The 24,627-nt window shown below is 37.7% G+C and overlaps 1 protein-coding gene across 7 annotated transcripts in view; it reads right to left on the reverse strand.

The window, feature by feature from the left end:
• The window catches only part of Mtmr12 (myotubularin related protein 12), a 78,772-nt gene that overhangs the window by 14,185 nt on the left and 39,960 nt on the right, over positions 1 to 24,627 (reverse strand). For all 7 annotated transcript variants that reach the window (XM_078017097.1, XM_078017108.1, XM_005325658.5 and 4 more), the window contains 6 exons: positions 24,119 to 24,212; positions 19,935 to 20,064; positions 13,792 to 13,867; positions 5,059 to 5,165; positions 3,714 to 3,838; positions 2,179 to 2,257 (listed from right to left, as the gene is read on the reverse strand). In XM_078017097.1, the coding sequence (XP_077873223.1) occupies positions 2,179 to 2,257; positions 3,714 to 3,838; positions 5,059 to 5,165; positions 13,792 to 13,867; positions 19,935 to 20,064; positions 24,119 to 24,212 (611 nt within the window). The remainder of the gene's footprint in view (positions 1 to 2,178; positions 2,258 to 3,713; positions 3,839 to 5,058; positions 5,166 to 13,791; positions 13,868 to 19,934; positions 20,065 to 24,118; positions 24,213 to 24,627) is intronic.

A 24,627-nucleotide genomic window follows, 5' to 3' on the forward strand; every position in this document is an offset into this window, starting at 1 on the left:
AAATGGGCATTAGGTCTTAAGTTTGGTACCATGAACAATAAGTTTAGAGATAGCATGAATTGTTCTTCAGTTTTTCTTTTTTTTTTAACATAATACCTTTATTTTATTTATGTATTTTTACATGGTGCTGAGGATAGAACCCAGCGACTCGAACACGCTAGGTGAGCACTCTACCGCTGAGCCACAACCCCAGCCCTCTTCAGTTTTTCCTTTCTTTTTTTTTTTTAATATATATATATATTTTAGTTTTAGATGAACACAATATCTTTATTTTATGTGGTGCTGAGGATAGAACCCAGTGCCTCACGCATGCCAGGTGAGCACGCTACCACTTGAGCCACAGTTTTATTCATGAAAATAAATAAATAAATTAATGAAAAAACTTAACATTTACACTATTCAGATACTGAGAGAGGTTTATCTGCCTATTAGAAACTGAGGCTGGGTGTATATCCAAAGGGATTAGACCAGTTTCTCAGGTATCTGTGCTCCCATGTTCACTGCTGCATTATTCACAATAATCAAGATATGTAAACAACCTAAGAGTTCACTAACAAATGAATGGATAAGTACAGTGGTGTGTGTGTGTGTGTGTGTGTGTGTGTGTGTATAAAATGGAATATTATTCAGTACTTTAAAAAAGGGAAATTCCACCATTGTCATACCATGGATGAACCTGGAGGAAATATGTTAAATGAAATAAGCCAGGTACATAAAAACCACACAGCATGACCTTGGTTGTACATGAAATGTAAAAATGCTGAACTCGAGCTGGGGTTGTGGCTCAGTGGTAGAGCGCTTGCCTCGAATGTGTGGGGCACTGGGTTCAATTCTCAACACCACATATAAATAAAAACTAAAGGTCCATCAACTACTAAAATGAATAAAATAAATAGATTAAAAAAAAAAAAAGCTGAACTCTTATACAGAGTAGAATCCTCCAAAGGGATGTGAGTGGAAAAAGTGGAGAGAAGTCAAAGGAATCAGACTTTCAGTTATAAGATAAACAAACCTGGGGGACCTAAAGTACAGCATGATTGGTGATGGATGTGTTCATTTGATTATGGTAATCATCACACAATATATGCCAAACCATCACAGTGTCTTTTAAAAAAACACTGAGTATTTTGATACATACAATCTTTATCAATTAAATACTTAAATATTTAATTCAGAATAGTAATAAAGAATATTTAATTCAGAAATATTTAATAAAGAAATGGAAATTTTTTTCATAAGGGAAACTCAAGCTAACATAAAAGTGCTCCTAGGCAATTTCTAAACTATAGATTCTAACTGAAAACTTACATCTGAGTCTTCTGGTGAGTCCTAGTAAAACCCACAAACATCAATTCCTGGAGAATATGATCTATATTGCTTTATTCAAGGTGAATGTATGAGAGTGTCTGAAAAGATCCAATCTACTCAGAAAGATTTCTTTTTTTGTAGTTGTACACAATAACTTTTTTTTTTAAATTTATTTTTTATGTGGTACTGAGAATCAAACCCAGGGCCTTGCACATGCGAGGCGAGCGCTCTCTCGCTGAGCTGAGCCATAATCCCAGTCCCAGAAAGATTTATCTCTTTCTATCCGTTATTCCCTTTAGGACTGTAGCCACAGCTTGCAGCTTTGATTTGTCCCTAACTTCTAGCTAAGGAGCCATTTAATATATGAAATAGGAAAGGCAACATAATCATCCTCTGGGACTCTTAACCTAATTCCAAAACCAAAAGTGACTAAATGACATTAACCATGGTTTAAAAAAAAATTTAAGTGGGTCATATACATATGACACAAAATTCAAAAAAGTATTTAGTGAAGTCAGTATCCCTCCTATTTTCATTCCCCAGTTTCCTCCTGGAGGGCAGCACTGTAGTCTCAATTATAATTTTGCATTATCACACCCTTTATTGTAGTCTTTCTATAGAGTATATTTCTTTGTAAGCAGGTAACATGTTGGTAAGTTCTGTCAAATGTAATTTATATAATATAAAAATGTAATTTATATAATAAATATAATAAATATAAAATGTAAAATCCAGCCAAGCCCTGAATAGAACATATGGTCTAAGAATATTTAATTGTGAAATATCAAAGAGTTAAATTATTTGTCAATTAGCTCTACTACTCTGAATTAGACAACTGAAATTCATGAGCAAAACAATGGTTTGGAATACCTGATTATGTCAAGCCAGCTGCTATTTTCCAAGAGCGAAAACCATTTTATGTCTGTGTCCCAAAATTCAGTACTGTTATCTGAAAAAAGGAAAAGCAGAAAGATATTACACTTGCCACAAAACACCTGCTATTCCACTGTGCTGTTCAGATCATTGGTCCTAGACTTAACCTGCAGAATCCAGGCACGAGACTCTACTTTAAGTAAAGAACATTTCAGAACTTCAGCTGAAACAGTTTATGAAATGTAGGCCTCAAGAAGGGTGTGGTTGTCAAGAAGAGGTCTTCCTTGCTGAAATAAGAAAAGCCTCTACCACATACTCAAAGCCATGGTCTACCCTGTAATTCAACTGAGAGACTGACATGCTTTAGGCAGAAACAAGTGACATGGAGGCTGCTATTCCTAGAAGTGGAAAATGCAACCAGATGTATACTGCCATGGACATCTAAGGTGAGACTTGACTTTTCTAAGAAATTTAAATACAAGTTCATGTACCTTGCACACCACTGTAGGATTCTCCCTTACACATCTTATAAAGCAGAAAATCTTGAATTTTAATACATTTAAAATAAATTTAATACATTTAAAAGTTGCAAACTCAAATCAGTAAAGAGAAGATATTCTGGAAATCTGGGTAATTAAAATAAACCTGTAGAATCTCAGTCCTGGATCAAATAGGACCTTGCCTCCAGATCTCTACTTCTTACAATCTGTTTTATAACATGTATCACAACATGTTTTAGTTAGAGGCATATACTTCTATTTCCCCTGTAAGAGTATGAGCTTTTGTGTTACATTCGCCTTGGGTAAATGCCTAGCGAAGTTAGTATATACAATGGAAATTCAATAAATGACAGCTGAGTAAATCCTAAAATAGTTAACCATTTGTCAGGTTAAAAAGTCCAAGTTAGGAAAAGTTACCTTTAAGCAAGCACATCTCAGAGAGTAAAGACTCATTCAAGAATGGAGAGAAATGAGACTAGTTCTAATTGTTACTAGAAGACTATGAGAGTAAGGAAATTGCTAAGGGTGTACATTTCTGGTTAATTGTATTGAAATTAATTTTCATCCTAAAAAACTGTACATGCCTAATCAGGAAAGAAATATTAAAAATATTTCCCCTTTGGGAAAAAAGTTCCCTAAGGAAAAAAGATCATTCATTTTATAAATGTTTATGCATATCAGTGATTAATAGGTAATACATAGTCCAGAATTTTAAGTAGAGAAGCCAAAATGCTCACCACTGAGCAACCTGGTATGCTGGGAAAGAAGAGAGGAGAAGAATGCCTGTGTGATCACTGCCACAACAGGGGGGCCATGGAAGAAAAGCCTGAAGAGAGATGTTCTGCATGCAGCATGGCAGTGGCAGCTGGCCCCTTGGCTATTGACTCTTCCACTACATGATAGTGACCTTCGAGGTTAGGAGCATCTGTGTATCACCAAAAGGAACCCAGGGGAAAGGTACCAACTTGCAGCTGATCCATGTGGCATGTCTTTCCCCATTTGACAGAAAGTTTTGCTCAACACTCTTCTCACCTATCAGAAATAGCTGTTTAAATTTAGAGTATGCCGTCTGGATTTCCTGCAAGGATATGAAGTTGCTTGATAGATCTTCAGTTTTAACAATTTCATAGGGTGGCCTATGGATGATCTTGTAAATTCTAGGTATGAAAAAGTAACATGAAATTAGAAGAGCTACATGAATTAAAAGAGATTATATTTCCTAAGCAATTACTATGTGTCCCTATATGTTCCAAAAGGTCTGCAGGTATCCCCCTCCCTACCCTTACCTCTGAGGCAACTGCTGCAGGACTGCTCTCCCCAGTTAACAGTGGGAATGGAGAACCCAAAGTAGAACTGCCCAGCCCAAGGTTATCAAGTTTCTAAATAGATGGGGCCATGATTTGGACCAAGGCAATTTAACTCCAAAGTCCACTTTTTTTTTTAATTTATCCACTTTGGATTTTTTTTTTTAATTTTTTTTTAGTTGTTGGTAGACCTTTATTTATTTACTTATATGCGGTGCTGAGAATCGAACCCATTGCCTCACACATGCCAGGCAAGTGCGCTACCGCAGAGCCCTAGCCCTAGCCCTCCCACTTTGGATTTTCTTTTCTTTTCTTTTAAATACCTTTATTTATTTATTTATCCATTTGCTTGCTTGATTATTTATTTATTTGTTTGTTTGTTTGTTTGTTTATTTATTATGGTGGTGCTAAGGATGGAACCCAGGGCTTTACACGCGCTAGGCGAGCACTCTGCCACTGAGCCACACCTCAGCCCCTCCACTTCAGATTTTCTAATTTATTTTGAAAAATTCCAATCATGTAGAAAAGTAGAAAAAGAACCATAGTGACATATATCATGACCTAGATTTGACAGGTATTAACATTATAGATAATGAGTGAGGGTGGTGGTTCAGTGGTAGAGCACTTACCTAGCATGTATAAGGCCTGGGTTTACAAACAACAACAACAACAAAAACCAGACACAAAAACGAAACCCAAACATTATAGATACTATGCCACTTCCTCCCTAAATACTTCAGTGTACATTTCTAAAAATAGCATAGTTGACATTCTTTATTTTTTGTCATTTTTATTGCAGTGCTGGGCATTGAACCCAGGGCCCTGTGCATGCTAGGCAAATGCTCTACCATTGAGTGGCATCCCTAGCCCCCATGAAATTTTGATTAGTGATTATGTTATACTGACTAATTAGTGATTATGTTATATTGACTCCTTTAAAAGTAATTAAGAATGACCCCTATAGGTTGTATTTTTCTAACACTAAGCTACCTGTAGATACACAGAAATGGACACTACTAAGAACTAGTCCCTGCTTTCTAGAAAACAAAAACAGATGAAGAATAAGTACTAACCCATCCAAGGCACTCTTCTGGATTTGCAAAACACCATCATCCTGTTCTTTGGGCAGTGCTGACATTTTCAAAAGGGCACTTCCATTGTGGCAGGACCAACACCATATCTGCAGGGGACAGAAGACATTTGCCAGATGGAACATTCACAACCCAACAGAGAAGAGGTAAGCTTAGCATTCAAGTTCAGCCAGGGAAATTTATCTTTATGAAATAGCTGGATATATTCAATTTTATTAAGTCAGGGAGAATTTATTAAATGAAGAGAACTGATTTAATCTTAAAATGAAACTAAAAAACAGGAATAGGTAGTTACATTCAGACTTGCTTATGGTCTAACATACATCTTTTGACTTGACACTAAAGTGCTGGTGACCTAGATAATGATGACGACAACATTATTATTAGGATAGAAGCCATCACTAGAGTGCAGCTTACATGTCAGCCATTTTACATGAATTAATTCATTGAATTCTCATGGTAAGTCCTTGTGATGGGTATGATTATTATTCCCATGCACAGCAAGGAACTGAGGCTTAGGGAGACAAAGGATTGCCCCAAGACATGGAAAAAGTAGCTGCAGTATAACTAAAGGTGATGCTTTAGCTTGATGGCAAATTGAGGGGTCTTCCAACATCAGAGAAAGTTCACAGGAGAAAAACGGAGAGTTGGCTAATCAAGACAGTGAATAAAAGACTCGCACACGGAAGGCACTGCACCAGGTTGTGAGAGGACAGAAAGGTGATTAAGGGATTGCTCTACTTTTGGAGCCCATACACTCATATTTATGATAGAAGGTAGAATATGGCAGACAAGGGGATGGCAAAGAACAATAGAGGGGAGGCAAGGAATAAAGATATTCTATGAATGACCACAAATAATAGGCTAAGGGGTTCCACCTTTTTACTGGATACTATGAGAGATTTCAATTACTTATTTTGCAGGCATAAAAAGGAGATTAGAACTAATCTTGGAGCAAAGTAATCTGCCAGTAGAGCCTAGAAGGGAGATAGGAAAGAGCAGGTTGAATAAGTAGGTTCAGCTGTAGTCTCTGCCCTGCATACAGGCCTGACTAAGGGCTTAAGAGTGGCTAACATCTGGTCCTTGCTCTGCTGATGAAGTCATCAGCCCTGGATCAACGGTTAACCCAATGAAAGAAATACTTTTCTAATTGGCTGCCTGAGTAGGCACCATTTTGGCTTCTACCCACACGCATAAACCATTCACTGGTTATGCTAGCAACAGCCTGGGCCAAGAGGTAAAGACCAGCACTACAATCCAGAAAACACTTTGTACTATACTTGGAAAGTCAGAAAGAGGAACTGGTTTGGGGTTTCTGGGGAAGATAATGGGATTGGCACTGTGTGTTGCATGTCTAGTGCCATTAGGACATCCACATGGAGATACTCAGGAGGCTACTGACATGAAGCCTATGAGTATAAGACAGGAAGGCAGGACTGGAGTGCTGGACATGATACAAAAGATGACAAGTCCACCAGGAGAGCAAGGACACAGAAACACAGAACAGCTTTAGGAACTGCCAAAAAGAGCAATAACTCCCGAGAGCTAAACCATACTTTAAGACTCACATGCAGTGGAAGTATTAGAACACTATGACGAATTCAAGGGACATTTGCTGTTCTCTTAGTCCCTTTTCCAACGTCATGCTAAGCAATGTGCAGAAACCACCACACAGATCTAGGGCCTCTGTGAAAGGTGGGGATATTCTTAATGCTCAAGGAGTTATGACCCCTAATTGGTACAACTCACTCAGACATAAAGGAGTGTACTCTTAGTCATGACTGGATGATGGGATCTAAGAAATTAAAGTTTACCTCCCTTCCTGGGGCAAAACCAGTAGGCCCTTGGTGTCATCCAACTATATTTCATTTTCTAGTTGGGACATGTGTAGTGATAACCTCCAATCAGAATTACCTTATCTTATCTGAGCTACAAAGAGGTACCTATTCTTTATTTGAAAGATTAAGTAGAAAGGAGTGAAATTCCTGGTCAGAGAGAGACTTCTCAGGAATTTAGCAAAAAGTCTTCTCCTATCATTATAATATGTACAGCTTCTCTTGGGAAAGAGCCACAGAGTTCTTAGTACTAATTACTTAACAACAGGCAAGAATCAATTTATTGATCACATTTATTTTCTAAAGGAAGAATTACTTGCTACTTGTTTTCTTTTGGGGTGCATTTTAAGGTGTCTCTCTGTAGAGTCAAAGAGCTTTAGAGTAACACCTATAATCCCAGGTTAGAAAATAGTGCAGTAAAAAAAAAAAAAAAAGAAAGAAAATAGTGCAGTAAGGGGACCAAGATAGTACAGTATTTCCAAAGTCAGGACTGGAATTTTAAAAAGGCAGGACATAATTAGTCAAAAACTGCAACAATGTTATAGAGAGGTGGGGCTGTCCAAAGCTCAATGTCTTCTGAGAGGGTAGTGTCCAAGTGGGGGGAGAAGTCGCCTTGTAAGAAGAAATAGCAGCTGGTGGGCATGCGTGTGTGTATGTGTGTGTGTCTCTCAGTAGTAGAGTGTGTGTATGTGTGTGTGTCTAAGTAGTAGTGTGTGTGTTTCAGTAGTGTGTGTGTGTGTCTAAGTAGTAGTGTATGTATCTCTCTCAGTAGTAGTGTGTTGTGTCTCTCTCAGTAGTAGTGTGTGTGTGTGTGTGTGTGTGTGTCAACAGTAGAGTGTGTTTAGCACGTGTGCAGCCCTGAATTTGATCACTAACACCCCAAACAAAAAAAAAAGAAAGAAAGAAAAAAAGGAGTAGAAAAAAAACAAGTATAGACTGTTTACATATACTGGCAGTATAGAAAAGAACAAAGTAGTAGCTTCACTGTTAAGAAAGGGCTTTCTTAGAAGAGACTTAAAGATGTCTTGAGAGAGAGAGAAGAACATGCTTTAGAAATATAATGGAAAAGGGAAGGCTGATGATGGAACCAGGCTCCAGACAAGGCAACTAATATTGCTGGCAGAGGTTCAGATTTGGTGCGAAGGAAGCAGGAGCACAGAGAAACAATAGGAGGTCAGAATAAGGAAGCTGTGGGAGTCTCGGGTCCCACTATAGTAGGGGAAAGGCTATAGCTGAGAGTATAAGAATTAACAATGATTTTACAAACAAAATGAAAACGTGTTTACTCAGGAAAGTATGATACAGGAACCACATCAGGGCCTGAGCAGGACAAGGACCAGCAGGGGCAAGGATGCCTACAGTTTTCATGAATCCCATTAAGCACAGTCTGCTATTTGGTTTGAATAATCTATAGAAACATTCTTTGCCTCAGAGCAAAAATTTAAAAAAGATTAAAAAACCCTCAGGGCTGGAGACTAGAGGAGGTCAAGGAGGCCAAAGTCTCTAAAATGGTAGCAAGAATTTGAATGAACTGACAAATTATGCAGGTCATGGCTTTAGAGATATATGTGAAGGTAGGAAGGAACAGACTAGATGAAAAGCCAAAACAAAAAAGCATGGAGATATGAAAATGTTCTGGAACTAGATCAATGTCGCGATCACACAACATTGTGGATATACTAGGTAATATGTATCTTTTTTTTTTAATATTTATTTTTATGTGGTGCTGAGGATCAAACCCAGGGCCCTGCATGTGAGAGGCAAGCACTCTACCGCTGAGCCACAACCCCATGTGTATCTTAACACAATTAAAAAAACAAACCCTATGAATGGTACTGTAGGCCATTCACAGTTTAGGCCCAAATCATCTCTTTACTCTTGCTATTCTCTGATGCTCCTATTGCATATAACTGCTGCTATTATTTTTGTTGATGTGATAGTCCTGGGGACTGAGGTCAGGGGCACTTTACCACTGAGCTACATCCACAGTCATTTTTATTTTTTTATTTTGAAACAGGGTCTCGCTAAATTGTGGAGGCTAGCCTGGAACTTGTAATCCTCCTGCCTCATATATGTGCCACCTCACCCAGCTTAACTGCTACTACTGATGTACGTGTTTACTTACCAAATCCTGGAGGAAATGTTATATAACATTACAGATCAGTGGCTTTCAAACTTTTTGGTCTTATTCCTTTAATACTCTTAAAAATTATTTAGAACCCAAAGACTTTGTATTTGTGTGGATTATAGCTATTTATATTTAACACACTAGAAATTAAAACTGAAAGACTTTAAAATATTAATTCATTTTAAAACAATAATAAACCAATTGCATGTTGGTATAAATAACATTACACACACACAGAGTAAGAGAAGTGGCATTTGTTGAGTGTAGTAGTTCATGCCTATGATTTTGCTACTCAAAAGGCTGAGAGGCAGAAGGACTACAAGTTACCCCGCCTGGGTAAATTAGTATAATCCTATCTCAAAAAAAAAAAAAAAAAAGCGATAGGGGTGAGTAGTTCAATGGTAAAATGCTTGCCTAGCATGGGTGAGGCCCCAGGTTCCATCTCCAACACCAGTCCATCAAAAAACAAAACAAAACAAAGTAGCATTGTTTCATATTTTTGCAAACCTCTTCCTTTGCTTTAACAGAAGCTTAACTGTGTTATCTACTCAATAACAACCAAGAACAAGGGAACACAGTACAAATAGACAGTAGGCTTAATAGAAATGAGAAGGAAAGACAAAGAGGATGCTTATGAATCCTCATGCTACTAATGGTCATATTTTCTACCTGGTGAGACATATGCTAATGAACCAAGAAAAAACTAATATAGATCATTCTATCTGGTGAGACATATGCTAATTAACCAAGAAAAAACTAATATAGATCATCTTAAGGCAGAATTTTCAACCTGTGTTTGCCCCACAAGGGACATTTGGCAATATCTGGACATACTTTGGTTGTCAGCAATGACGTTAACTATTCTATAATGATAACCCTGAAACAAATAATTATCTGGCCTAAAATATCAGTAGTGTCTAAATTGAGAAATTATGCCTTAAACAAAACAAAGAGCAAGTGGCCCCGGATTGCAATACTGATAATTTTAAAGGAACATTTGAAAGGTTTGGGCTTTCTAGGTTAAGGTACATAATTTCATCAATTCCAAATATAAAACACATTGCTTTCTAATTTGTCTGAGGTCATTTCTGGTGATCTTCCTATTCTAGTCAAATGAAAGTCTGAAAGAGAGAGAGAGAGAGAGAAAAGTGTGCGCACTCGTGCGAGCCAGCAAGCCAGGAATGATAACCTACACACGTAATCCCAGAGACTCAAGAGGCTGAGGAAGGAGCTCAGTGGTAGAGCATCCCTGGGTTCAATACCCAGTGGAAGGCAGGCAGGTAGTTGGTAGGCAGGCAAGCTGGGGTATAGCAAGCACAAAGTCTTGGATTTCATCCTCAGCATTGCAATGGGTAGTGGGAGAGGGAAAAAGGGAAAGAGAGAAGAAGGGAGAAAGGCAGAGAGAGAGAGAGAGAAGGCGGGGAAGACTGACTGAAAGCTCTGTGTTCCCTTGGATAGATGTGTACATTCCATCTTGTATATAATTTTTCTGCTGTCTATTCATACAAACTCAACTAATGATTTTCAGAATATAAAATTAAAGTAGAACTAATGATTAAAAAGTTGGTGTTCCTCACTTAGGTCTTACAAGAACATATTCTACTTCTCAACCCTTAGGCTTGGCTAGAACACGGTGTATATAAATCTACATATGTGGATCTTTTTTTTTTTTTTTTGGAACATTGAATCCAAGAGTACTTAACCACTAAGCCATATCCCCAGCCCTTTTTATTTTCTATTTTGAGACAGGGTCTCATTAAGTTGCTTAGAATCTTGCTATATAGCTGAGGCTGGCTTTGAATTTGCAATTCTCCTGCCTCAGCCTCCCCAGCCCCTGGGATTACAGGAATGTGCCACTGCACCTGGCGACAATTCATCTTTGTTTCTTCCAATAGAACACTTTCTTTTCTAGGTTGCTCTGAGAGAGGCTGATCATTCCTCTAAGACTCTGATTTTCAGTAACTAACTGGGAGGTCTCAAAACTCTTTCAGATGGTCTGAGAGGCCACAACCATTTTCATAATAATCCTAACAATATAATGTCTTTTCCATGGTGTTGACATCTGCACAAATGATGCAAATGTAGTGGTAGCAACGTGTTTTGTATTTGGAATTGATGAAATTATATACCTTACTGAAATGATACAAATGTAGTGGTGGCTTAGCACCAATCAAGGAAGGGCCACACAACTGTAGTGGTTGTCACTGTGTTCTTCATCAATACCATTAGCAGGAAAGAAATGGAAAGAAATCTGATTCTTTTGAGATTGTCCTTAATGAAGGATTAACAATTATTATTTTTATTATTGTTGACCACCACATATATTTTAAATATTCTGTGTGCAAGAATGGGAAGTAAGCATTGAAGTTACAATATTTGTCCCAAGAAAAAGCTCTTTTATAACTGAGTTGAGAATTGAATTCGTACCCTCTTTTAAACAAATCATGGGTGTTCTGACTTTGGTATCTGGCAGATATTCATTTTTTAAAAATGAATAAAGTGGCCGGGTGTGATGTGCACACCTGTAATTCCAGCGGCTTGGGAGGCTGAGAAAGGAGGATTTCAAGTTTAAAAGCCAGCCTCAGTAAAAGCAAGACTGCTAAGCAACTCAGTGAGACCCTGACTCTAAATAGAATACAAAATAGGGCTGGCGATGTGGTTCAGTGGTCAGGTGCCCTTGAGTTCAATCCCAGTACCAAAAAAAAAAAAAAAGAATAAAGTGAGTTTATTACTTCATGGGAAAAAACTGATAATCTACTGTAAATGATAACAATTAGAATTTTGGAAAACTAGTACCTGCTACTTTTGCTGGGCAGATTCCCAACATTTAAAGACGCTTCTGAAGAGACCACAGTAATAATGAATAAGATTTTTAAAAAATTTTATAATAAAATGTGTCAATAGATAGGAGTTCTTTATAACCTATGAACCCATATTTTCTAAATGGTCAGGATACACTAGTACAAAATCATACACGTTTTAAGATCCACTCAAAATGTAAGACAGACCAAAGGTTTCAATTTAACAGAGAATGGAAAGTTCATTATGTTTTCAGATAAGTTATTGCAAATAACCTTTATGAAATTTTCACTTGCCAACTTTTTGGTGTACCATCAGAGAATAATATTCTCAATTAGGCTGTTAAGTATTCTCTAAAAAGGCTATTAAATATTCCTTTCTTTTCCAAATACATAGCTTTGTGAATCTGAACTTTCTTCATGTACTTCAATCAAACCCCCAAATTACCACAACAGACTGAAAAAAAGAATCAGATATTAGAATCTAGCTGTCTTCTATTTTCAAGAATGTAAAATAATGTTATTCAAATTTACTGTTTTGAATAGTTATTTTTCATAGAAACATGTTATTTATGCTAACATGTAATGTTACTTAACTTTTTCTTTTTTTGTGGTACTGGGGATTGAACCCAGAGACTCATAAATGTCAGATAAGCACTCTGCCACTGACCTATATTTCCCCAGCCCCTTTTTATTTTATTTTTGTGGTACTAGAAATTGAGCCCAGGGGCACTCTACCACTGAGCTACATTCCCAACCCTTTTTATTTTATTCTGAAATGGTCTAAGTTTTCCAGGCTGGCCTCAAACTTGTGGTCCTTATGCCTCAGCTTCCTAAGTAGCTTGGATTACAGGCATGTGCTACCATGCCTTGCTGTTACTTAAATTAAAAAGAAAAATTAGTCTAAATTTTTATATGGTAAGTACCAACAGTTACAACCCATATAAACAAAAGCTCTTGGAGAAAACTTTGATACTTTCTAAGAGTATAAAGATTCTGAGACCAGAAAGTTTGGGAACTGCTGCCCAAATTGCCCAAAGGTTGCAAATTGGTAGAATGTGTTTCAACTTTAGCCCAAACACGTTTTTTGAGCTTTTGGATTAGTTGTATATATTCTGAGATCAGAAAAATGCACATGGAAATTGTATCTTTTGGCTACCTCTAAAAAATCAAGACATCTGGCAACACTCAGCTCATTTTCCCACATGGTACAGACTAGCTGGTGCTGAAGAGCTGCACCCTTGCACCAAGCAGAGGGGCCCCTGTTCACTGCAGGGGCCTTGCTCAGTACCTGCTTGGCCTCCATGGGCTTCTAAGCATGTAATGTTGCTTCGCCACCTTGCTTTCCACCCAAAATTGATCCTTTTGGTGAACCAGCCATGTACATGGCATACCATTTATTTATAAATTCGCATTCCTTACTAAATTCCCCGCAGGCTTGGCAACTCCCAACCACCAATTAGAAATGGGGATGACTGCCAGAGTCTTACCTTCTTTGATCAGTGACCCATTAAATATGGCTCCCATCCCATTCTATTCAGTAAAAACTAAGAAATGTTGTCTCTAGGAGAAGACACCACCATGCCCATACCAAGATTAACTGTGCCAACCAAAAAGAATCTGAAATTTTACTACCCTGAGTGGTCAGCTCAGGTTCAAAATGACTTACGTGTTAAACCAGGTTTGCTTTCAATAGCAGACAAATCTGTAATCCTCTTAAAGCTTTTCAATGTCTTTTCTAAAACTCAAGTGTATTTATGAAAACTTCAGAACTCTATCTCACAGAGCCTCATGTTTAAGAGACTCTTCTAGGGAGTTCTTATGGTATTTTTGGATCACTCTTGGACTGAGGACAAACTCCTGAGTACCAAAGCCAAGAGCTTTAAGTAGGATCATTTTGCTAGGATGGGCCAATGAACAACCCATGTCTCTTCAGGATTTCAGATACACTTACTGGTATGTTGTGACCCTGAAAGCGTTGCATATCCTCTTCAAGAAGAGGGGTAGGGACAACAAAGTATGCTGGCAACCTAGAAAAAAAAGGATATCATCAGACTTTAATACTACACATGATTTACAAAATATGAAAGCTCAATTTCAATGAATATAAGAAAGCTAAACAGAGTGTTATAAAAATGACCATATCTCCCTGTTAAGAAGAATCAGCTCAGATGAATTGCCATTCTGTTTGGTATAAAGTACTGTGACCAAATTACTAGTTCTAATCCTAGCTCTGAATCCAATTCTGCATAATGTTGGGTAATTATACACCTCTCTAGGTTGATTACCTTTTCCATAAAATGACGGGACTGGAAAATATGATATCTAAACACACATGAATTTCAAAAATGGAATAATCTTCCTTTCATAGTAACATTATAATATTATAGTAACAATATAAATACTTATGTTGCTTTTAGTTAAATATGAAAACTTGTAATGATGATGACATCAAGTGCTCTAATAACAAACATTTGAGTACTAGACACTGCTGTAATATATATGAATGTGTATGTATATATATCCATGTGTGTGTGTATATACATACACACACATTACACACATATGTACAATGGTTCTGGGAATTGAACCCAGGAGCACTTTACTACTAAGACACATCCCTAGACCTTTTTATTTTTAATTTTGAGAGAGAGTCTCACTTTGTTGCTTAGGGACTTACTAAATTGCTGACGCTAGCTGAACTTGCAATCCTTCTGCCTCAGCCACCCAACTCACTGGGATTATAGGCATGTGTCAATGTGTCCAGCTCCCAGGGCCTTGGACACACACTGGTCAAGCATGCTACCACTGAACTACTTCCCTAGAACACTCTCCGCCCCTCACTTTTTTGAGACAGGATCTAGGTGAGCTATTTAAGCTGGCCTCAAACTTGCAGTCCTTGCTGCCTTCAGCCTTCTGAGTACCTGGGACTATAGGTGTAAACCCCCATATCCAGTCCCCTGGGTGCTTTTGATGTACAGTAAGCTCTGGTAAGCACTGACTGGATGGTAACTTATAACAGGCTGCTGTTTCTCACTCTTCTCAGGACAGTCAACCTGTGGAGTTCTCAGCTCCCCACTCAGTGGCTCATGCTATAAAACTGGAAGGGGGCCTCCTCCTAAAAACTTGCATTTTTCAGATATTACTGCATTCAAATAATGAGGTTAAATATTTTATAGTGCTAGTTCACCAGTTAATTTTCTTTTATAAAAAGACTCTTACCAAAAAAAAAAAATAAAAGTTGGAACCAAGGATATTAGTCTCCATTTCTCAAGAGAGATGAAGATGACTGCACCCAGTGAAGGATATGGAGGGTGCCCTTACCTGTCCCAGTGAACTCAGGTGGATTCCACAGAGTTTGCTGTGAGACTGCCAATGGATACAAGCAATTAATCCTCTCTCCCTTCCTGCCCCATACTGGAGATAAAACCCAGGGCCTTGTGCATGCAAGGCAAGTGCTCTACCACTGAGTTACATTTCCAGATGAAAACAGTCTTTGGTATTGGAGGATGAACTCGGGGGCACTCAGCCACTGAACCACATCCCCAGCCCTATTTTTATTTTATTTTATTTAGTGACAGGGTCTCATTGAGTTGTGTAGCACCTCACTTTAGCTGAGGCTAGCTTTGAACTTGAGATCCTCCTGCCTCAGCCTCCTGAGCAGCTGGGATTATGGGCATGTGCCACTGCACCTGGCTGAAAACAGTCATTTTAGTTATTTGGATGAGTTTAGAATACAAACAAATAGACTTTCTACAGGACAACTTCAGTCATGGGAAACTGAAGGATCCACTCAGGCTCAGCCTGGTTAGGGTGAGGGAATCCTCAGAGCAGTAATGTATCTTCTTGTTCTAGCATCAATTCATAAGTCTTCTGTTGTACATACCCCATAGGGCTGTAAAATTCATATCTCCAAAAAGAGGTGGATTTATTTTTTTTCCCGGGCTGGGATTGTGGCTCAGTGGTGGAGTGCTCACCTAGCATGGGCGGGACCCGGGTTCGATCCTCACCACCACATAAAAAAGAAGGCATTGTGTTGTGTCCATCTACACCTAAAAATAAATATTTTTTCAAAAAGTAAGGTTTTTTTTTTTTTTTTTTTTTTTTTTTTAGGAGAAAACTGAAAAAAAGAGAAGGAACAGACCTGTGGTATTAGAAGCCAGCTCTGACCTTGGGGAAGGTGAAATGGATACTCAAGTTTCTCATTCTTTGTGTGTGTGTGTGTGTGTGTGTGTGTGTGTGTGTGTATGGAGCTGAGGATCAAACTCAGGGTTTCATGTATGTGAAGCAAGCACTCTACCACTGAACCATATCCCTATCCCCTGAATGTCTCACTCTTATTCAAACTGACTGGAGTCCATTCCCCTAATAAGACTTACATTAATATATTCAGTTTTTCCTATTTATTGAGCATGTCTCAGAAGCCAGACACTGTACTTTGCACTGATAAAATGATAAGCAAAAACAGTATATCCTTGATTTCATAGACTTATAGGCTGTAGAAATAAACATTAACCAAATGATGATACATATAGAAACCAATTTGCAGTTGCAGAAAGTGCTACAAGGGGTACAGTGTAATGAAAGTTCTTGCAAGCAGCCCTGACCTAGTCTTGAAATGCTCTTTAAAAGAGTGGCACTGAGCTAAGATTTGATCAATTAAGTAGGGTTATCTACCTATGTGCAGTTAGAAGCAAAAGGTGCTTCCAGACAGGAAGGAGATGGTGAGTCCAGGCCTGTGGCAAGGCTGTCAGTATGGATGGTGGAGTGCGAAAGAACTGGAGAATTAGGTGGAAGTCAAACCATTATGGGCCATGGAGTGTTTGTTAAGAGTTCTGTTCTATACCAAAACCAGTCAGAAACCACTAAAGCTAGAATAAGTCTGATCAAATGCATATGGAGAGGTTCATTTTACCTGCTGTATGAAGAATGAATGCTGGGGAAGGGGTTATGGCCACATAAAAATAAATAAATAAATAAATAAATAAATAAATAGTATTGGAGGACCAGAGAATATAGGAAAGGCCATGGAGGCAACTACTGTAGAGGCGTAGGAGAAACAAAGCATAGCCTTTCCTGTATTATGTTGATAGCTGGGGCAGTTCAAGTAGTATGTGTCAGCACTGAGTGCTCAGAGTCTTAAAATCCAGCTAAAGCTCAATTCTCCCCATTCATCACTAATCATAAAGTTTTCCCCTCTGACCTCTTAACCAGGTTTCATTTATTTATTCTTATTTCTTTTATGTAGTACCAGAGACTGAATCCAGAGCTTCCTGCATGCTAGCCAAGCAATCTACCACTGAACTACACTCCTAGCCCCAACCAGGTATAGTTTTGAGATGCTGACACCTATGTAAACACCCCAAATCAGTATGTATCTGAATTTAAAAATAATAATTCAGGGCATTGTGCATGTGGCACATGTCTTGGGAGTCTGAGGCAGGAGTTAGAGGTTAGCCTAGGTAACACAGCAAGACCCCATTTTAAAAAACAAACAGAAAACAGTTCTGGGAATGAGGATGACTTATATTACTACCAACCTCCCATTACACCTCTTAGGAACAGGGGTTTCTAACTTCTTTCTGAGTGAGCGCTAGCTTTCCCTTTTCAAGCTTTTCATCTGGGAAGTGGAAGCAGCAGTGTGGGGCTAACAGAGAAGTTCTGGGAGGATCCTTCATAGGCCTCACACTGTCACCACAAACTGCATTGTTGGGTGTCACCTGATAAATGCTTGAGACTGATCAAAATCTAAACTGACCTGCTAAAGAGGCTTATCAGAACCTGAATACAAAAACACTAACAAACAACAATATTTTATGAAATTGTTAGCAGGATGCTAGGGAATATGCTCCAAAATGATAAAGAGTCAGGTTTCTAAAAACAGATTATGCAGAGTCATCCTTTTAAAAAGTAGGTCAGATCACTCCCTGCCTCTGCTCAAACTCCTCCTCACTATTTTCAGTGTCAGGAAGGATAAATTCTTCTGAAAGTGCCCAACCATCCTCTCTTTTCCCTCTCCTCACCTCTACTTTTTCCTTCACTTATTCCTCTACTGTCCCTCATCCCCTCACTGCTGCTCACACAGCTCCTGCCTCACTGTTCCTTCCACCTACAACACTTCTCTGCCAGCCACTCTCAAACTCAATCTTTCATTTGCTTTAAGGCTTTACTCAAAGGTCATTTAATCCTGAGGCCTTCCTGACCAACCATCCCCACCATAACCCCCAGCACTCCCCAGCCCTTTGCCTGATCTATTTATATATATATATAAAACTCTCAACTGAGCTACAGCCCCAGCCCAATTTAATTTTTCTAAAATATTTTTAAAATTGTGGATTGACACAATACCTTTATTTATTTATTTATTTTTATGTGGTGCTGAGGATTGAATCTAGTGCCTCACACATGCCAGATGAGTGCACTACCACTGAGCCAAAATACCAGCTTAATTTTTGTGAGTGTGCACCAAGGATCGAACATGTGCATTCTAGAAACACACTCTACCACTAAGCTGTACCTCCAGCTCCCTAGCAATTATAATATATGATATTTTACTTCTTTGTTATTGTCTTCCTCCCACTAGAAGGAATGCTCCAGGAGGACACAGGTTTTCAGGAGCTTGTTGACTACTATCTTTCTAGTAATTAGGACACTTCTTGGCATATAATAGGCATTCAAACTTTTTGTTGAATGAATAAACAAAGCATTCAATAAAAGGAAATAAAACATTATAAATTAAGAAATTCCTTTTTTACACTTAGGTTATAGCACAAAAATGGCAACAATCACAAAAAGATACAAACTCACTTTTGAGTATTTTAACAGGTTTCTTTTAAAATCTAGTGTTGAGGGCTGGGGTTGTGGCTCAGCAGTAGAATGCTTGCCTAGCACATGCAAGGTCCTGGGTTCAATCCTCAGCACTACATAAAAATAAATAAATAAATAAAGGTATTATGTCCAACTACAACTAAAAAATAAATACTTAAAAATAAAATAAAATCTAGTGTTGAACCTAGCATGCATAAGGCCCTGGGTTTGATCCCTAGCACTGCAAAAAAATAAATAAATAAAAATAAAAAATAAAGCCTAGTGTTGAGGGGTTCAGGGTACAGTTCAGCAATAGAGCAATTGCCCAGAATGTATATGACCTGAGTTCCATCCCAGCACCATGACAAAAATATAAACAAAAGTTTCCAAACACAGTGACACATGCATGCAATTCTAGCTACTCGGGAAGCTGAGGTAGGAGTATTGCAAATTTGAAGCCAGACTGGGCAACTTAGCAAGTCTCTGTTTCAAAATAATTTTTTAAAAGGGTTGGGGATATAGCTTAGTGTTAAGAGGATTCAATCCCCTGGATTCAATCCCCAATATTGCAAATTAAAATTTAAAACACAAATACATAAAAACATAAATACATAAAAGCTAGTGTTGATTTGAAGAAAAGAATCCTTATACACTGGTAGTGGAAAGTAAAATGGTACAATCATCATGGAAAACAGTTTGGCAATTCCCCCCCAAATTAAACCATAGTTACCATATATTTTGGCAATTCAATTTCTAGATTATATATCACAAAGAAATAAAACCATATATTCATACATACACAAATTTTGTGAAGGCCTAATTCAAAAGAGATGAAAAGTAAAAGTAACCCAAATGTCCACTAACTAATAAAAGGATAAATAAAATGTTGTATATTCATACCATGGAACGTTATTTGGCAATAAAAAAGAGTGAAATTCTAATAATATGCTACAACATGGATGAATTTTGAAAACATTATACTAAATGTAAAAGGCCAGTCATTGAAAGACTATATATTATATGATTCCATTTATATGAAATATTCAGAACAGGGAAATCTAAAATAGAGACAATAATTAGATTAGTGGTTGCCTAGGGTTGAGGAGAGGGAGATGTTCAGAGGAAATATAGAGTGATTGCTAATGGATGTGAAGATTTTGGGGGGATGATGATGAAAATGTTCTAAAATGGACTGTGATGATGGTTACACAACCCTGTCAATAAATTTAAAAATACTAAACATTTCAAATGGTTGAATTATATGGCAAGTAGCCAGCAAGGAGAGCTTACCTCTCAGAGATTCTATAGCCTTCATTGACACTCACTGCTTTGTACTTCACATTGCCTTTTGTCCGTTCCAACTCCCAGCACCAGTCCTTAAGTGTTTCAAACATTACTGTCTGGTTCGTGGGATCAGTAGCTAACAAAATAAAATCAAAAAGACAATAAAATCTTTCTTTGAAGCACTGGTATTTTAATTATGTGGAAGTTCATCCTAAGACCCCAATTTCTATCACTAAGCCCATTTTTATCCAAGCAGAACTGACTGCTTAATACTAACCTTGCTCCATTTTTTTTAATCTAAGTTAAATTATGACTGAAGTTGTTGTCTTATATTGTAGGAAAGGAATTATTCACATTCTATTTCTTGCAAAAGTCATTTATAGCTGCTACATTTTCAGTCATTTGACTATGAGACAATTTATATAAAAGGATCATGTGAAACAATAGAAGACAGGCTTGCACAAAAGCTAAAGTAATGAAATACTTTTAGTCCTAACAATATGTTCATAAGACAGTAAACTGATTTAAATAGCATGTCAGATTCTTAAATGTAAACTCTTTTTTTAGTTCAAAGATGTAATGCCTATAAGAGGATTGTCCAGAGGACTGTCAACACTTTGTTACTGATGGCCACACACAGACCAAACAGCTATGGTAAGGGTCAGGGCCTGCTTCCAAGGGCCACATGATGGTGACAGGTACTTTTGCTCCTAATGCAGTCCTGACACTAACTGCTAGAACAAAATGCCCGGGAGTACTGCTCTTACAGCCTGGCAGTTGGGTCCTTGGTCTTCTCCTGGGCCATCACAACTTGTTGAAGGTGACATGCACCAAAACAGTCTTTGCATATCTAAAAAACCAACCAAGCCTTCTGGGAAAAACAAAGTGTTTGATAAAATAACCTCCTTGCTCCTTTTAAGAAATCCAGATCATGGCAAAAATAATAAGAAAAACGATGATGACAATATTCAGTTTTTAGGGCTGGGGATGCAGCTCAGAGGGAGAATGCTAACTTATCATGCTCTAGGTCCTGGGTTTAATTCCCAGCACTGTGAAAACAAAAACCAAACAAAGAATGCTTCTATAGGCTGCATGTCCCTTAACCGAAAATCTTCACACCTGATGTGTGACAAGTTGCAGTCAAAACCCAGGGGCACTAAAGATACTGTACTATCTTCATATAAGGTATATTTATGCATTTTATGTTTAGACTTGGGTTCTCTCCCCAAGATTATTTCATTATGTATGTGAAAATATTACAAAATCCAAAATACTCCTGATCCTAAGCATTTTGGATAAGGGATATTCAACCTGTACAGCACTATTGTCCCAGAAACTGTTCTGAGCATATTATACTTTTATTAGCTTAATCTTCACAACCTTACAGGATAGGTAATGTAAGAGGTAATTTAATTTCCTTGATGTTACAGATTTTCCTTGATATTACAGAAAGGTCAGATAACTTGCCTAAGTCATACATAGCTAGATAACGTAGAACTAGAATTCAAACCCAGGCAGCTGTAAAGGAAATATCCATAATGCATGAGTGCAAAAAAAAAAAAATCCCAGTAAGTAATAACAATAGTAGGAGTAAGAAAACATTCTTAGCAATACAGAAAAATCTTTCCCTAAAATGCCCTGTCAGAGACGTTTAGGACCTTTCATTCAAAACACATTTGTGAATTATGAAGCCAGGGAATAATGAAATATATTCAGTTGGTAAAGCTCCCACCTGTACAAACCCCTACTCAATTAAGAGTAAGCTAATTAGCCAAGTAGCATCTGTCAAATTATAACCTTTACTTAAAAAAAAAAAATGGAGGCTAGAAGGAAGAGAGGAGAAAGATGGAATTAAAATAAAATAAAGATGCCTCAGATCCTGAGTCTCAGGCACAAAAGCCACCAGAAGGTAATGAAACAGCCATGGTCAATCAAGATAAGGGTTCTGGCATGCTGATCAACATGTTGGCTGGCCTGGAAATCATCCTATGCTAAGTCCAGACCTAGAGTCAGAATATAAAAGGCTGAATTTAAAAATCTGAGCCAAATAAATGCTCACATGAATTATATTAATAAACAAAAAAGTCATTTTTTAAATATTTATTTTCTAGTTGTAGTTGGACACGATACCTCTTTTTTATTTATTCATTTTTATGTGGTGCTGAGGATCGAACCCAGGGCCTTGTATGTGCTAGGCGAGCACTCTGCCACTGAGCTGCAACCACAGCTGCTCTATTACCTCTTTATGCCTGCACCCTATGTGCCACGCTATTCACACTTTGTGATCTTCACAAAACTTCAAGGGAAGCATTAACATTGCTGTTTTTAAAATGAGAAAATGGAGGTCCTGAGGGATCACTGTCATTTCCAAGATCACAAAGCCAGAAAGTAGCTGGGCAAGGATTTGAACTCAGATGGGACAGACACCAAAACCTATACCCGTATCATTTCATCTAAATTATCACAGTTCCCAAAATGTAACATGCTCTCTGAGACAGCTATGCCTCTGCACTCCTCTAAACCTACCAGATGCTTCTACCATCCTCCACTACTTATTCAGGAATAGCCTTCTCTGATTTTTTGCCCCCCTCAGAGAGGGTGGGTATGTCCATCAGAGGACACATCTCTCAGCTTCTACTCCTATTTGTGCACTCCTTGAGGCAGGGATTAAGTCCTGCTCTCCTCCACGTCTGTATGGGATGTGTCCCACAGCAAGCATTCAATAAATGTTTACTAAATGAGTGGATAGTAACTCTGCAGTCCAGAAAACTTTATATGTTGGTGGATTTTGTTTGTTTTTGTTTTGTTTGACACTGGGGCCTCACACATACTGGGCAAGTGGTCTACCCCGAGACACATGCCCAGCCCTATACATATGCTTTTAAACAAACCTGCCACTTCCTTGATATAGGATTCAGGATCAGAAAACATCAACTTCATGGTAAGAGTAATGGGCACAGCAAGTGAATAGACTAAGGGAAAATAATTGGAGAATGAAGAAGACAGACATCTACAAAGACATATGCTAGGCATGGCTAATGGTTAATTCAGATGGCCAAAGTTTGTTACTAAATGCAAACTAAGGTCTGGGGATGTGGCTCAAGCAATAACGTGCTCACTTGGCATGCGTGGGGCGCTGGGTTCGATCTTCAGCACCACATAAAAATAAAATAAAGATGTTGAGTCCACTGAAAACTAAAAAATAAATATTAAAAAATTCTCTCTCTCTTTAAAAAAATAAAAATAAAAAAATAAATGCAAACTAAATGGAAAACATTTGGTATTTTAAGTTTTCTCTTAACAAAACAGCTTTCTGAACAGGTTTCCTTATGTACAGATGTCTTATTTTCCTCAAAATATTTGCTATAAAACAAGCTCTGGTTGTTTAAAAACTTTCAGGAATGCAGGACATTCTCTAGAATCTTATGAAATGAAATCAAGTATATTTAAAAGAACCCAGAGATAAACAGGGTTATTTTCAAATAAAACAGAATCCAGGGAAAAATAGGGTTATTTTAAACTTGTTCCAGTTTTTTTTTATATAGTTTCACACTCCTAGTATAATATATTGATTTTACTTTTCATAAAAAGCAACCAAATAGGGGATGGGGTTGTGGCTCAGAGGAAAGAGCACTCACCTAGTACGTGTGAGGCACTGGGTTTGATCCTCAGCACCACATAAAAATAAAATAAAGGTACTGTTTCCAACTACAACTAAAAAAAAAAAAAATGTTTTTTTTTTTTAATAAAGCAACTAAACAGCAATCCAATTCAAAAAGCAAGTAAACAAATCTAAAATGTAAGTTAAACAAAGATCACTGGAAAAGGCAGATGAGTTAACGCATGCCTATAATTCCAGCAACTTGAAAAACTAAGGCAGGGGGTTGCAAGTTAAAGGCCAACCTCAGTGACTAGCAATGCCCTATAAGTAACTTAACAAGACCCTGTCTCAAAATAAAAAATAAAAAGGGCTGGGATATGGCTCAGTGGTTAAATGCCCCTGGGTTTCATCTCTAGCACAAAAAAAAGAAAAAAGAAAAAAAAAATCACAGGGAAAAAATATAAACCTTTTGAATGAATCACCCAAGCAATAGATGACCAACTGCTAGAGAAAAGAAAAGCAAAAAACAAAAAACCCTCTCATGCTTACAGATTTTTTAAAAAAGTAATTAAACCCAGAAGATGCTTACCTGTATTGTTTTGTGCAGCAGTTGCATAGGAAAATAGAAATAATCTCTTAAGAAGTATAGAGGTCTGGGTATGATGAATTATGCCACAGACAATCTAGAAAGAATGGACCAATGGGTATAGTTATGATTTTGACAGGTAAACACTAAGAAAGGCAGGAGCCAAGTTGTCTAGGTTCTCAGTCATGCTAATGGAGCTCTAGGGTCAACCCAGTAATCCTTGTTAAAGTATGAATCTATAATTTAGTTGTTGGAATAATGCCAGGCCAACAGAATACTATTTTGTCAGACTTATTGAGCTCTGAATTTGTAGGGACAAGTTTTTATAATATAGTCAAATTTCTCAAAAACAAAGTGCTAAAAATCTTAAGTGCCCTATTAAAGTCAGGTATTCCAAATATCTGACATGTTGAAGATTTACAGGTGATATCAGATAATAGCCAAGACACTTAGCTGTTCTTTCTGACTCACCTGTGGTCTTTAGAATCTTCTAGAAGATGAAGAAGAACTCA

The sequence above is a fragment of the Ictidomys tridecemlineatus genome, chromosome 1, assembly GCF_052094955.1.
Source record: "Ictidomys tridecemlineatus isolate mIctTri1 chromosome 1, mIctTri1.hap1, whole genome shotgun sequence".
In the NCBI taxonomy this organism is placed as follows: Eukaryota; Metazoa; Chordata; class Mammalia; order Rodentia; family Sciuridae; genus Ictidomys; species Ictidomys tridecemlineatus.